Source organism: Camelus dromedarius, chromosome 1, assembly GCF_036321535.1.
Source record: "Camelus dromedarius isolate mCamDro1 chromosome 1, mCamDro1.pat, whole genome shotgun sequence".
NCBI classification, from domain to species: Eukaryota; Metazoa; Chordata; class Mammalia; order Artiodactyla; family Camelidae; genus Camelus; species Camelus dromedarius.
In genome coordinates, this window is record NC_087436.1 from 120,037,562 (window position 1) to 120,049,743 (window position 12,182).

The 12,182-nt window shown below is 59.1% G+C and overlaps 1 protein-coding gene across 3 annotated transcripts in view; it reads left to right on the top strand.

The window, feature by feature from the left end:
- The window catches only part of SORCS2 (sortilin related VPS10 domain containing receptor 2), a 444,959-nt gene that overhangs the window by 414,801 nt on the left and 17,976 nt on the right, over positions 1 to 12,182 (top strand). For all 3 annotated transcript variants that reach the window (XM_031437870.2, XM_064488331.1, XM_064488336.1), the window contains exons 15-18: positions 6,424 to 6,544; positions 7,290 to 7,423; positions 8,222 to 8,347; positions 10,632 to 10,803. In XM_031437870.2, the coding sequence (XP_031293730.2) occupies positions 6,424 to 6,544; positions 7,290 to 7,423; positions 8,222 to 8,347; positions 10,632 to 10,803 (553 nt within the window). The remainder of the gene's footprint in view (positions 1 to 6,423; positions 6,545 to 7,289; positions 7,424 to 8,221; positions 8,348 to 10,631; positions 10,804 to 12,182) is intronic.

Here is a 12,182-nt window from a genome sequence, read left to right on the forward strand (position 1 = left end):
TGTTCTGTCCCTATTCAGGGACATTGGTCACCTGCCCACTATTACCTGATGAGGGGTGGGACCAAGAGTCAAGGGTTGGCTCTGGATCACTGCCCATCCAACCTTTTGAGATGATGAAGGTGGTGCTGATGGTGGTGATGAAGGTGGTGATGATGATGGTCATGATGAAAGTGGTGATGATGGTGGTGATGATGATGGTGATGATGGTGATGATGATTGTGATGATGATGGTGGTGATGATGGTGGTGATGGTGATGATGATGGTGATGATGGTGATGATGATTGTGATGATGATGGTGGTGATGATGGTGGTGATGGTGGTGATGATGGTGGTGATGATGATGATGATGGTGGTGGTGATGATGATGATGATGGTGGTGGTGATGATGGTGGTGATGATTATTGGCTGTTGGCACCTGTGAAGGACTTGTGTGCACGCTGCACAGACAGGACCTGAGACCCAAATGGGCCAGTGCAGGGCAGATCCAGGCTGTGAGTCCAGCCCCATGACCCTGGCCCAGATCAAGGCCATCCCTGTTTGGAGGATGGGGCATCCCAAGGCCAGGAGCAGAGCCTGAGCAGGCAGGGACTGAAGGAGGCACACAGGGCTTGACCGTGCTCTGGGGCCTGGTTGGGGAGAAAAGGTGCTCACCCAGAAACTGGAAATGAGAGTCTGCCTGTGGAAGTCCTCTCCTGGGCGATCGGCCCTCCTGGGCACGTGTCCAGGCAGAGCTGACCTCTGCGTTTCTACCAGCCACGCCCATGCCGTGGCGCCTGCTGCACCTGGTGCGGAAGAGCGGGCCCCGTGCACCCTGCTTGCTTTTTACTGATGATGCTTGAACTGGGGAGGACAGTGTCCCCCAAAGTTCGCATCCACCCAGAGCCTCTGGATGTGACCATAGTTGGAAATAGGGCCTTTGTGGATGTGATTAGCTGTGATGAGGTCGGTCACACAGGAGTAGGGTGGCCCTAAATCCAGTGACTCGTGTCTTCTACGAAGAGGAGAGGAACCAGCCAAGCAGGGAGAACGTTGTGTGAAGACAGAGGCAGAGGCTGGGGTGATGCGGGCACAAGCCCAGGAGCCCCTGGGGCCCAGCAGCTGGAGGAAGCAGAAAGGAGCCTCCCCTGTGGCCTCCAGAGGAAGCCCGCTCCGTGAATACCTAAATCTCAGATTTCCGGCTCCAGAACTGAGACGTGTCTGTTGTTTGAAGCAACTGTTTGTGGAAATTAGTTATGGTGGCCCCAGGAAGCCCCACAATGCCCCAGGGACTCTCCCCCTTGTAACTGCCCAAGGAAGACCCAGGGCCCCCTGACGCTGGGAGCGGACCCTGGTGCTTTGGACACCTCTGTCTTGGGCCGGCCTTCCAAGTTACTTCCCCTCTTTCCTTTGAGCAGACTTTGAGGAATCTTCCTGAGGGCTGGCCTGGGTCTGAGTCCCCAGCCCAGGAGGGCCAGGACAGCTGGTCCAGGGTGGAAGGGAGGTGGGCCTCCACCCGCTGACTGAGTCCTCCCGGCTCCGCACCACAGCCAAGGCCGTGAGGCCAGTCCTTCTCCCATCCTTCCAGCCTGGCCTGCAGCGTGCCGCCCTCTGTTCTGGGCACCAGGGACCCCGAGGACCCACAAGGCTGGTGTCCCAGGGGGCAGACAGGTCAAATGTAGCAAAGAGCAGCACTGTTTCCCTAACGGGGAAGTTGCTGCCACCACAGGGCCAGCGGGTGGGGTGGGTGGTTATCAAGGTATCTCAGAACAGCTGACCTTGAACTGGGCCTGGACGAGGGAGACCCAGGCCCAGGGATGAGCTGTGGGTCGAGAAGGAGCTGACACTTGTCCCTCTGGGGTTTTGGACCTAGTTCTACCTCTGGCTGGGCCCTTCCTAGAGGGGTTCCACCCACTCCCAGCGGAGTGGCCAGGCGCTGCGACCCCTACCCTGCCCGCGCGGCCTGGAGGGGCCCTGTGCCCAGTGGTGGCCGGATTCATTGCCAGGGTTAGTCCCAGTTGGCATCTCCTGTCTGACCTTCCAGCTCACAATGGCCTTCGTGCCCAAGCCCCCACCAACTCCCCCATCACCTGGGAAGAGCTAGGTGCTCACCCTTCTGAATGCCCCAAAGAGGCCCGCTTGGATAAGCCCCCAGGGGTGCCTGGCCCCCAGTCTTAGGCTTAAGCTGGAGAGAAACTGCTCAGGGTGGACAGCCCCCGCTAGGCCTGCCTCTGCCCCGGGGCTCCTGCGGGTCCCGGATGAATGCTGCCCCTGGTTCCCCTGGGCGCCTGGGGCAGGGCTGGGAGCACAGCCCTGGAAAGCCCATCACTGAGTGATCAGCGACCGCAGCTGCCTGTGTGCCCACCACGCAGGCCTCTGGGAACAGCAGACGGAGCAGAGCTGTGTGCAAACAGAGAGCACGGAGCCCTCTCTCTCCCGGGGCGTTTGAGACAAGAGCTCAGGCACGTCTGAGTTCCTGCCAGACTGGAGTTTGGCTTCGGTGACCCTCCAGGGGGCCTCCCCTGCCACCAGGACCAGGACCTCTGGCCTCCTCCCTGCATCCTCCCCGGGCCTCCCGCAACGAGGGCCGAGAGGAAGTTTTACGGAGCATCAACTGCGTGTTATGGATTCAATTTTTACGTTATCTCATTTTATTCTCATAATAGTCTCCAGGGAAGGATTTATCTGTCCCCCGCCCCAGAAGTGCTCACATTTCAATAATTCCGCACCGAGGGAGTGGTGGGAAAGGGGCCCCCTCACATCAGCTCTGCGTGGCCCCGGAGAGGCAGAGCTGGGGCGGGGACCCTGGGAAGCTCGCCGTCAAAACCTTGGTGAGGAATCATCACACTTGGAATTCTCCAAACGCCCTGCCTGTGGTTCTCCCTGGACACCGAATTCCTCTCCTCCCAGGCCCTGGGATGTGTTCAGCCCTTCAGGACGTCACGTGTTTACTCTTCCGTCATGCTCTGGGGGTCTTCGGGCTGGGAGGAGAGGTAGGAGAGGAAGATTCCAGCCTCGGGCTCTCTGCAGTGTGGCCTCCAGGCTCAGCCTGGACCCTCTGCTGGTCGACCAGTTTCCCAGGACCAGACTCCACAGAGCAGAAGGGAGGAGTGGGAAATACCAGAGGCGATGGCTGGCCTTTGCTGGCTTTGCAGAGGTTGAACAAGTGAGCTGGGTGGGGGGCCTCAGCTTCCCCAGCCGAGAAATGGGCACACTTTCTACCCCGGGGCATTGACCTAGGAGCTGCAGAACATCAAGCCCTTTGTCCCGGCCCGATTTTCACCTCCCGCCAGCAGACGGGCATTTGAGCCCTGGGACACTAAGGCAGAATTCAGAGCCAAGTGCTGCATAACCTTTTAAGTTCTTTTTCCTAAACCATCAGAACTGTTCCTAAAGGCCTCTAATTCACCACACTGCATCTCCAAACCACTCTCAAATTCCTTCCCTCTCTCTGTCTGTCTGTCTCTCTCTCCCCTCATCTCTCCCTCCCTCCTGACCCTGTGTCTCTGTCTCTCTCTCCTACTGTCCTGTTTCCTGACAGCATTTTCCCAGATGATTCTGTATCCAAATCTGCCCAAAGGTCACATCCAAGCTGCCCACAGTGGCCTTCCGAGATGCTTCCCTCAGCATGTCTCACACTTGCCAGTTCTCCAGTCCCCACCAGTGCAGCCTCAGAGGGTGAGGGTCCCCCAGGCCCCAAGCGGGGCTGGGGAGCTCCCAGGCCCTCCCCAGGCTGCACCCACGGAGGGGTGTGGGCTCTTTGAAAGGCGCAGGACTCCTCGCTCAGTCGGCACAGCCTGGCCCAGTTTTTCCTTATTAATTGTAAAGAAAGAAATAGGCTCCCCTCGGATCTCTTTCGTAAAATTCACAGCGAGCCAGGTGACAGATATTTCTCGAAGTACCATCTGAGCTGTTAGGTTTCATAAAAGGATGAGTGAGATCAACCAAACCAGCCTCTTCTCAGCTCCAGCTGGGAACACAGCAACACAGAGACCTCCCCGCAGGGCCTGTGCCCCAGGCAGGGGCTGTGCTCCACGCTGGGGCTGGAGCAAGCTTCCTGGGCAAAGCTTCGCAGCCTCTCAGTAGCCAGCCAGGCGGCCGAAGCTGGCTCCCCCTGGAGGTGGGCCAAGGCAGTGCCATCCCAAGGGGGGTCTCTTGACTCAGTCTTCTCGTCCATAAGATGGGAATAATGACAGTACATTCCTCTCGGGGGCTGGTGAGGAGGGGAGGGGAGGGAGGGTTGAGCACACAGCAATGTGGTTTCTAGACAGCAGGGGATGCGGCTCAGGCTGCTGAGGACCCGGGAGTTGTCCCTTAAAGATGTCCCTTAAGTGAGATGAGACCCTCACCCTCTGTTTAAATACCTAAACCAGCGGGCTTTGCTTGGGAGAAGGGGACGCTGTGGCCAAGACAGTTCCCACATAGTGGCACCTCCAGGAAGAGGGCAGTTGATGGCAGGATGGGAGTCGGACAGATGACAGGAAGGACACCTCTGCAGCCACGGTCACCACCGTCCGGGACTCCCAGGACCCCACGGTGGGAAACAGCACCTGCGGGAACAGGTGCACAAGGCAGAGTAGAAGGGGCGGCCGGGGAGTGTTTGGTCCTCGCCAGGCCACGTCCACCAGCAGCAGGAGAGGCCCCAGGCCGCGCCCTGCGGCTCCACTGACGACTCCGAAGAAGAGCGGCGGGGGCCACGACTCGCACTGCAGGGAGGAGAGAAGGGCAGAGGGGCTGCTGGTGAGAGGCCAGGGCTGGGAGGAGGAGCACAGGGGGCCTCCAGACCCCAGGGCTGCGGAGGAAGGAGGGTGGAGCACGTGCAGAGCCATCGGCCCCCTTGCACCCTGTCGGTGTCCAGGACGGGAGGACAGGGAGACTGACCACAGAGGGAGGGCCAGGCCAAGACAGAGGGAGGCCGGGGGGCTGCGAGGACCAGAGGGGGCCCCTGCAGAGGCTGGGGTCTTACCTGCAAAATCAAGATCATAGTGTCTCCTTTGAGAGACTGGGCAGTAGAGGTAACAGGTGTGTGCACAGGAGGATGTGTGAGCGTGTGAGTGTGTGTGTGTAAAAATCTCCTACTAAGTGCCAAGCATCCTACACAAACCATTACTAATCCACCATCGATCCTGAAAGACCAGTGTTACTGTCCTCATTTTAAAGCCAAGGAAACTGAGGTACAGAGAGGAAAGGACCTGCCCAAGGTCACAGTCGTGGTGAAGGCGTATCACCTGAGACCTGTGCGCTCAGAGCTGCCCTATGGAGGCAAAACTTCTCTTCAAGTATCAGCCTCAGACCTTCAGGGCCAGCCATCAGGTCGCCCAGAAAACAGTCCAAGACCTTTCTCAACTATTATTCTAGAATGGAGCTTCCAGCCTTTCAGCCCATAACTGGCCTCCCCCCAGTATCCAGCTCCTGTCAGTGTGCTTGGAAGGGGACCAAGGCCAGAGTGGGTGCATCACCGCCTCCATTCACATGCTCGACATCTAGTAATACGGCCTGAGTGCTGTAGGCTGGACTGGAGAAGGACCAGAGAAGTGCAGGCTGGACCCCTCTTCTGTGGTGGTATGTGGAGTGCAGGTGTGAGGTGGTGGGGGGTCAGGTGGAAATCCCTTAAGCAGCAGCCTTCCCAGAGAACGAGGGAGACTGGGCACATGGCAGGCAGTTCACAAATGGCTGCTGAGGGAGAAGAAATGGCACAAACAAGTTGTGTGACCTTGAGCAAGTTACTCAACCTCCCTAAGCCTCAGTTTTCCTTTCTGTAGAGTGGGCTGTGTATACACGGAGCTCCTGGCACATAGTGGGCGCTCTGTAGACCACCGGCGCCCATGGTGGCCTGTCCCCTGCTTTCTCCACCCACCAGGGCCGGGGGCCACACGGCAGGCACCACACTGAGATCCTTCCCATCCCGCTGCTCTGAGCCTGTGTGATGACTCGTTACTTGCCTTCGGCGTGCCGGCTCTGCTAGGTGTTAAACAGCCTGTGGCCCAGCTCTGCAGGGCTGGGTTTCTGCAGCACAGGTCGGGCTGACAGAGGCTGGGAGAAAAGTAGCACGGGATGCAGACACCTGACCATGAATCATTCTGCAGAACAGAATTCTGCAAGGAGCGGCATGAGGGCTGTGGGAGGGCCCGGGCTCGCGACCCGACTGTACCTGCTTCCTGGTCCATCGGGGGGCCATGTGGGATGACCCACACCAGTGCCACTGACAAGCCACACATAACGTGTGACCGTCGTGGGACTACTTAATGCCAACGCCCAAATGCCTGTGGCCGGCCAGGCCCAGCACAGGGCCGTGAGTCCAGTCCCAGGGCAGCCCAGCGAGGGCGGGCGAGGAGCCGCTGGGCCCGCTGTGTGGGGGGGGCACCGAGGCCAGGAGGGGCAGTGTGGCACCTCAGGGACGGGCCAGACTAAGGTGGGCTCCGCCCTCCCTCCGCTCCCCTCCCCAGCGTCTTCGGCCACATCAGCTTCCGCTCCGACTGGGAGCTGGTCAAGGTGGACTTCCGGCCCTCGTTCTCCAGGCAGTGCGGCGAGGACGACTACGGCTCCTGGGACCTCAGCAACCTGCAGGTGGGCCCAGCCGCAGGCCCCCTCCGCCCGACAGAGCCCCGGCCTGCGAGGTCGCGGGGCCTCCAGCAGATGTCCAGCCCTTCTGCGGGATTTCCTGCCTGGCCAGGGTCTGCAGGCACTCTCGGGTGCAGGCACACAGGCCCTGAGCCAGCCTGGTGTCAGCTCTGCTCGGGGTCACGGGGCATATGTATCATATAGTAGGTGACACCCCAGTGGGTCTGGGGCAGCCCTCTCCCCATAATCTCAGGCACAAATGTTTCTACAGCAAAATGTGTAACATCCACGCTCAGGAATAAATCAGGACCAGGATGGCCTCCCGGGGCGGTTCAGAGCAGGTTGTGCTGCCCAAGGTCAGGATTCAGAGTGTGGGGGCTCTGGCAGTGCTGGGAGGACCCCGCCCCATCACTGCCTCAGCGCCTGTTCACATGGGTGTGGCCTCTTCTGGTCGTCTGAGGGCCTGCCGTGTGTCCTGTGAGGCCCGGGGGCCATGGCTCGTCCCAGCTCCTGCTCGGGGCTCTGGCACCCTCGGGCCTCTTTTCCAGCCACCTTGAGACCCCTCGGGGCCCAGACGGAGCCTGTACCCAGCGGGGGCTCCGTGAACGCACGCGCCCCCCACCCCCACCCCAGGGCCGCGGTTTCCCTGCCCGACGGCTGCCTGGGGCTTGCAGAACCCGCCAGGTGGGCAGCACAAGCCGGCGCAGGGCGGACCCTCCAGGCGGCCGGTGACCAGGATGTTCCCGCGCAGGGCGACCGCTGCATCATGGGCCAGCAGAGGAGCTTCCGGAGGAGAAAGCCCGCGTCCTGGTGCATCAAGGGGCGGAGCTTCACGGCGGCGCTCACGGCCCGCGTGTGTCCGTGCCGGGCCTCCGACTTCCTCTGGTGAGGGTCCCGCTCCAGCACAGCCCCTCGGACTGCTGGCCTGGGCGTCCGGCTGCCCCGCGGTGAAGCGGGCAGCGGGAGGGTGTCCATTACCCCCCCTTATTCTGTGCGTTAGAACTGAGACGCTGGGTCCAGCCCACATTAAAGAACTCCTGGACGTAGTTTTAAAACCAGCACAGGTGGTCTGCTCACAGGTAGGAGAGGGACCTGAGGACAAGAGAGGGCATCTCGGTGGCCAGCTGTGCCACCAAGCTCCTTCTCCTCCATCCAGGGACTCTGCAGAAAACCCCCCGACAGCTCCCTTGCCCCAGTCAAAAACTCTGCTGCCCACTGGAGAATGTCCGGGTCTGGAACCTGGCTCCTGGGGTCTCTGGTCCACCCATCTGCCTCTCCAGCTGTCCTTACCCCTCACCTTCCTGCCACCTCTGCCTGTGTCTCCCTGCACTAGCACTGAAGGGACCAGTCCCCGCCTGCAGTGCCCTTCCCCCTCTTCCCCTCACTGTCTCTTGATATTCCTTTGAGATTAAGCCCACCTCCTCCAGGCAGCCTTCCAGGGCACCCAGGCTGGGCTCAGTGCTCTCCTGTGATTTCCCAGAATGCTCTTTGCATCCCTTCTCACCTGGAACATAACTGTCAGCTTTCAGGCCTGTCTCCCCCCTGGGATGGGGCCCTGTGGGTCTGCCTCTGTGTCCTCACAGTCGGGTGCATAGTGGGCCCTCAGTGTGAGGCCCCTGCCCCAGGCTGGCTCCCATCCCCGCCAGCAGCTGTCTCCTGACCACTGTTTTTCCCTCCTCCCAGTGACTATGGATTTGAGCGCTCCTCCTTCGAGTCCGACGCCAACAAGTGCTTTGCCAACTTCTGGTTTAACCCCGTGTCCCCGCCTGATGACTGTGTCCTGGGCCAGACCTACACGAGCAGCCTCGGGTGAGTGCAGCACGGGGCAGAACCACGGTGCCCCCTACCCATTGCTGCCTGGTGCCTGCAGCTCCCTGCGTAGAGACCAGGAAAGAGAAGTCAGTGAGTCGCCCCAGGCGCTGACCGGGGGGGTTCTCGAGTCGGAGCCCATGAGAGTCAGCATCAAGGAGAAGAGGAGTCTTGAACTGGCTCCGGACAGAGAACAACGGGCAGAGAAGGTCCAGGGGTAGCTCACACCTGCTGCAGGGACTGAGCCCTCCCAGAGCATTGACACCCCTCCCCCAGTCCTTCAGAGCCCCTGTGGCGCCAGGACCCTTCCCCATTGACCAACACCGAGTGGCCAGGCCTGAGCTGGGCCAGAGATGCTCACAATCCCTTTAGGCCTCAGCTCGAATGGCGCTTCCTCCCGGAAGCCTTCCTTGACCCACCCTGGACCCCGAGCTTACTCTATAGGAATCCACATCCCAGTTATTGTCACACTTGCCAGGACTGTAAGCTGGACTGTAAGCTCCATGACACACAGTATGTGGTGTGACGAACACATGCCGTGCATAATGGTAGATCCTTCCGCAAGTGTGAGCACGTAGGATGCTTTTCCTCCACCAGAGGCTGAGCACATTGTGTATAAAGGATTAATGTTCTATAAAAATGTTAGGTACGTACAGCTGTGAACCTGCAGCTCCAGGAGGCCCCAAGGATGCTCTCCAAAGGACCCTGCTTCCCTCTGAGGAAGACATAAGGAGTGAAATGCCTGTGGGATCATTAGAAAATCCCCATGACTGCCCCTGGGGTGGGGCGGGGCCAAGCCCACGGCACCAAGAAGCAGGACGAGAATTTGCAGGCTTGGACCACAGTGTCATAAATTCCGTCATCCATCCATCCATCCATCCATCGAATCATTTATCCATTTACTCCCCCATCCATCCGTCATCCATTCATCCATCCACCCGTCATCCATTCATCCATCCACCCATCCATCCATCATCCATCAATTTATTCTTTCACTGACTCATCCATTCATCCATCATCCACCCATCCTTCTGTCCTCCAACCACTCATCCGTCATCCATCTGTCACTCATCCAGCCCTCCTCCGTCAGGGAGACACAGCGGCTGCCCCAGCGCACCTGCCAGGGCTTGGCCAGCAGGGACTCGTCTGCAGGGTCAGAGCCAGGCCCCATGTCGAGGGCAAGTGAATCTGCTTCATGCCACCTGCAGACTCTGGCACCAAGGGGCTGTGAGCGGGTAGCTCTTAGGGAGCATATTTTCTTCCAAAATAATCAAATGTGGTTTTGCCTGATAAACTTCTGAAGTTCAGGCACAGGGAGGTGGGCAGATGGAGGCCCTTTGGCAGTGATGTTAGGTTTACAGCCCCAGAATCCCGGTGTAGCCGGAGGGAGCATCACAAATGGCAGGTCAGATGATGAACCCCCCAGCAGTGATTTTCCCGTTGTCTCCTAAAAGTTTACTAGACCCCAGCGAACTGTGCCCACCAACCCCTCCCCACCCTCAGCCTACACCTGTCCCCACTCTGGATTTCGGCCACCCACCACAGGGCCTTTTCACACACTGGTTCCGCTGCCCAGGACACTCTCCCCTCTCCTGCACACCCTTCTGATCTCAGCTGAAAGCCCCTTTCTCCGGGCCCAGGTTCCCAGGTGCTGCTCCTTCCCGGCACTTGATAGGGGAGATGGTTTGGTGAGGTCTGCCTCCCCTACTAGGCAGTCTGCTCTGCAAGGGGAGGGGCTGTGAGCGATCACCCCGGACCCCAGCACCCAGCACAGAGTAGGCACTCAGTAAACTTGCTGCATGAGTGAGTTGGTGACTCAGCATCATCTGGCCCCACTCCCTCCATGTAACAGGGAGAGGAGCCTGAAGGGGGTCGTGTGGCCCACAGCCACTTAGCGCATCAGCTGTGGGGCCCAGGTTGAGCCCCGCCCACCCGCCTCAGGTGCTCTGTCCTCCCCGGACCACAGTCCCCAGCAAGGCCATGGAACTCAGAGCGGCTCCCCAGCCCTCCCCTCAGCAGCAACAGCTGTTGTCATTGGTAGTAACACGATCAGACCAAAGAAACGTCCTCCATTCACTGTCATTGCCTCCGCTGAGCCTCCGTTTTCTCATCTCTGAAATGGGGCCGAAAGAACAATCAGGTGGAGGTGGGAGGAGGGCGGGAGTTGGCAGAGGGAGGTCACAAGCCCGGAGCCACCGCACGTATGCACGGTGACAAGCAGGTCCGGCCGGGCCAGCCCACCCCCCTCCTGTGCGTGCGACCCTGACCCGCTGTCTGACCGCAGGTACCGGAAGGTGGTGTCCAACGTGTGCGAGGGCGGCGTGGACCCACGCCAGAGCCCGGCGCAGCTGCAGTGCCCGCTTCTGCCGCCCCGGGGCCTGCAGGTCAGCATCCGTGGAGAGGCGGTGGCCGTGCGACCGGGAGAGGACGTCCTATTCGTGGTGCGGCAGGAGCAGGTGAGGGGTCCCTCCGGGCGGCTGGTGCCCTGGTGCCGTCCCTGCGAGGCCACTTCGTCTGGGCGAACAGGACTGTGCAGTGTTCTCACCGCCCCCGCGCCGTTCGTGCCGCGCAGCGTGGACCTGGGTTTGCAAACTGCGGGATGGGCCAGCGGGCCGGAAATCCCTTCCTGGGACCAGACCAGCACTGAAACAATGACACAGGAACACAGGAGCCTAACAGCGGGCAGCCAGCTCAGGCCGAGGGACCCGGCTTCACACGTCTCTGTGTGGGGGGTGGTGTGTTAGCTGGACGGTGATGTCAGATGTATCCATTCCTGTGGGCGGCAATACAGTGTTTTAAACCTCTACTTATGCTGGTTTAGTTAATTGACAGTCTTAAGAAAAGCAAGAAATGAAAAAAAACTATTCCTTGTCATCCCACAGCCAAAGGTAAATTCTGATGATAAATAAACAGATGATTGACTGATAGGCAGATACACTGTGGACATAGATCTAAATATATCTGTCTATAAATATATGTCTATGAATATAAATGGATGATGTAGAGATACACTGCATGTAGTACACACACACGCACGCACGTGAATTTTCTCCCAGTCTCTTAGTCTTTTTTTCCTTTAGTACAGGTGCTACATTTTCTTCCAATTTTAAGAACGGTATATACTCATTGGAAAGACACATTAAAAACATGAGAATATAAATATCACCAAAAATCCTGTGCTCCCAAATTAACGATGGTTATTTTCTAAATTTCCTCTCAGTTTACTTAAATTGATATGCAGCGTGCTTGTTTTTCTGATTATGGAGGTGACAAATGCTTACAGCAGAACATTCAAAAACAAATTAGAAAAGCTTACAAACACGCAGGAACTTCAGAGCTACAGAAGAGCACAAGGGAGAAGTCAGAGCCCCCGGCTTCCCCCAGGACCCCAGCTCCTCCGGGGCGCGCGGCTCGATTGGACATTCGGGTCTTTGGTTGACGAATATGCCGGGTGAGGTGCGCGGGGCTTTATCACCGCGTGTGCTCACTAGGTGCCCTTCAAAGTGTGCGCAGGTGGGGCAGGGTGATGCCGACCCAGGTCTTCGGCGTTGGAAGACGGAGACCCTGGCTGTGTGCGAGCCCAGAGCTGTACGCGTGGGCACCCACGGGTCCGAGCTCCCTTCCCTCCCCCTCAGAGTCAACCGGCTTCGTTCGTAGCTGGGGACACCGAGGCTCAGACAGGTGCAGCCGCTCACCTGAGGCCGCACGGTAACCAGTGATGGAGCTGGTGTAGGGTCGCGGCCTGGGGACCCCGTGGGGACAGCGCCCGGCCCACGGCCCCCAGACCTGAGCCGGTCCTGGGGCAGCTCGCAGTCCCTCCTGTCCCCATCCACGT